Source organism: Notechis scutatus, chromosome Z (genome assembly GCF_049901735.1).
Source record: "Notechis scutatus isolate UNSWTSFEM ecotype Mainland chromosome Z, rNotScu1.2, whole genome shotgun sequence".
Taxonomy (NCBI): Eukaryota; Metazoa; Chordata; class Lepidosauria; order Squamata; family Elapidae; genus Notechis; species Notechis scutatus.
The window spans coordinates 124,629,826-124,633,053 of NC_142025.1; the positions used below are offsets into that span (position 1 = coordinate 124,629,826).

A 3,228-nucleotide genomic window follows, 5' to 3' on the forward strand; every position below is an offset into this window, starting at 1 on the left:
TCTCAAGAAGAATTCCATGGATGTAGTATGTGGTCTCCCGAAATAGAGCTAAACTCAAAGCAAGCTTATTTTATTCGGGAATCAAAGTATTATTTCTATCACTCTTTAATCTGTGCCATTCTCTTTAATTGGAATGTAGATATCATTTTTTAAAATAGATTAACAGAATCGAAGGGACCTTGTAGGTCTTCTAGTCCAACCCCACACCCAAGCGGGAGACCCTACATCATTTCTGACAATGGCAGTCCAATCTCTTCTTGAAAGCCTCCAGTGATGAAGCTCCCAGAACTTCTGAGGGCAAGCTGAACCATTGGTTGATTGTTCAACCAATGTCAGAAAATTTCCCCTTATTTCTAGGTTGAATTGTTCCTTGTTCTGTTTCCATCCATTATTCCTTGTCTAGCCTTCAGGTGCCTTGGAAAATAGCTTGACCCCCTCCTCTCTATGGCAGCCCCTAAAATATTGGAAGACTGCTATCATGTCTCCCCTGGTCCTTCTCTTCACTAGACTAGCCAAGCCCAGTTCCTGCAGCCGTTCATTGTATGTTTTAGCCTCCAGTCCCCTAATCTTGGCAAGCTTAATCTCAATCCTTTGTGCTTTTAGGTCTTTCTGAGTCTGAAATATCATTCTTTTGTTTGGAGTACACCTTTCCACAGATCTTAATGGACTATTGGAAATACAGTCAACCAAATTATAGAACATGCTGCCTGATTTGCTTTTAAGAAGAATTTTGGAACCAACTTTCACAGTGCTCTGGCATTCACTAGAATTCCCCAGATTTGGCAATTTATTACATGTTAATTTCAATTTATTGCCCCACTGTTGTTGTTTTAGTCAATCCATCACGTCTGACTCTTTATGGACTTTTTAGGCAAGTGCTCTCCATGCTTCCCTTCAGGTACAGTGTCTTTCAGCTGTTGGATGTTCACCTTTGTATCAGATTTGCTGTTATTAAGCCAACTTGTTCTTTGCTTTCCCCTTCTTCTTATTCCATGAACCACCCCAGCATCATTTGACTTCTGCAATGAATTTGCAGGCATGACATGGCCAAAGTAAATCAGATGTACTCTTATAATTTTGTCTTGTGTCTGGTTTTATATGTTCAGCCTGTCCCACTACACAATGTTAATTTAATTTTTCTGTTTTGATATATACTACCATCTCTGGAAACTATAATTAATTAGCAAAAAGGCAATATTGAGCCTATCCTGTAATCATTCAATAAAAGTTTGTACATCTTAGCAGTAATGTATCATTTGTACACAATTCCACATCTAATTCAGTCTTATCATTTTTCAGTCTCATAATTTTTCCTATCAACCTTAAATTTTTCTGTTAACTGAGGAAAAGGAAACATATAAAGCCTCCCAACTCCATTTTTTCTTGTTTTCAACTTAAAATCTTCTTGGAAAAAAATTAACAAACCAATCCTGTTATCTATCTGCTAGTTTTAATATTCATGAACAGTCTCCACATGGCAGTTTGGATCTCCTTATTCCTCAAGGTGTAAATCACAGGGTTCATCAAGGGGAAGACCATAGCATGGAAAAAGGCCACCACTTTGTCCAGTGGATAGTCTCGGAAAGGGTGGCAGTAGATGTAGATGGCTGGACCAAACATGATGAAGATAATAATGATGTGGGTGATGCAGATAGAAGAGGCTTTACTTTTTTCTATACCAGAGCCCATCCTCAATTTCACCAGCAGTGCCAAATAGGATATAAGAAGGAGAATGAAACATACAATGCTTGGCATACCGCTGTTAAAAAACATGACAAATTCTAGAGTGTAGATGTTGGTGCAAGCTAATCTGATAATCTGGGTGATATCACAAAAGAAGTTATCCAACTCATTGGGGCCACAAAATGGAAGTAAAATGATGAAAATGACCTGGATGATGGAATGTATCAATCCTCCAAACCACGAAGTTACTACCATTGCCCAACAAATGACCCTGGTTACCACCATGGCATAATGCAATGGATGGCAGATGGCTACATACCTATCAATAGCCATCGCAAAGAGGAGAAACATCTCAGCTCCTCCTAGAAAATGAATGAAAAATATCTGAGTGATACATCCTATGTAGGAGATTGTCACGCAACGAAAAAATATGTTGAGGAGGAGCTTTGGATGGGTGACACAGCTATAAAAGATATCAACCAAGGCCAGGTTGGCCAAGAAGAAAAACATGGGAGATTCCAGGGAAGGATTTTGCAGAATTGTCACAACAATTAGGATATTCCCAGGAAGAATGATGATACAAAAGAGCAGCAGCAGAACACAAAATAATATCCGAAATTCCCAGATTTGTGATAATCCCTGGAGGACAAATTCAGTCACTGGTGAATACGTTTCATTTTCCATCCTTATATCTCTAAAGGAATATAAATTATAGGGAATCAGTATTAATCTTTTTCATTTAATTTTTGTGTAATTCCAAATATACCACAGCAATTGATCTAGGAGTCATGGAAACCATAGGTTTTTAATCCTAGTTGATTCTATGAATCTGTCTGTACCATCGCTTTTCCTTGGAATCACAGAAGACAGTTGAGAAATTAGAATGAGTGGTGGAGGAGAAAAAGCAGAATAAACTACAAGAAAATATAAATAAATTAAAAGCAGATAAAAACACTGAAAAGACAGTAATAATAAATACTAAAAATCAACTAGATAATCCATTAAGCACTTACAATAGAATGAAAAGGTTATGGATGGATATTCAAAAGATGCAGCAAAAGAAGATAAAGTGTAAGGCAGAGGGAACAATTAGTCTGTGCAAAAATGCTAGAAAGACATATAGGATTCTAAAAAAGAAACATAAAAGAATTACCAAACAACCAATAAATGAAGAAATTCTAAAAAGGCTGAGAGATGATGAATAGAGATATAATATTCTGCAATATAGTAATTATATAATTATATAATTAATTATATAATTATATTGAAAACCAATAGAAATAAGTGGATACTTTAAATTTGGAAAATAATAGCATATATATAGATATATAATAATATTTATTATAACCATAAATATATTAAGATTAGGTGGAAAATAAGGATTAGGTATATCTAAATGTATTATTATGATTAACAGGATGCAAAAAATATATTGGAAAATATAGTTTTCAAGGATTATAAATCCAGGGGATTTAGAGATATAATCTTGGGGCTGATTAAATCTTATTGACAATTGGTTTTATTGGTGTTTATAGAAGATTGAGA

The 3,228-nt window shown here is 35.4% G+C and overlaps 1 protein-coding gene across 1 annotated transcript; it reads right to left on the reverse strand.

Annotated features, from left to right (window-relative positions):
- Positions 1-1,437: 1,437 nt before the first annotated feature.
- On the reverse strand, positions 1,438-2,367 carry LOC113426207 (olfactory receptor 4N2-like). Its single transcript, XM_026688576.1, has one exon. The coding sequence runs from the start codon at positions 2,365-2,367 to the stop codon at positions 1,438-1,440; it is 930 nt and encodes a 309-aa protein (XP_026544361.1).
- Positions 2,368-3,228: the final 861 nt, after the last annotated feature.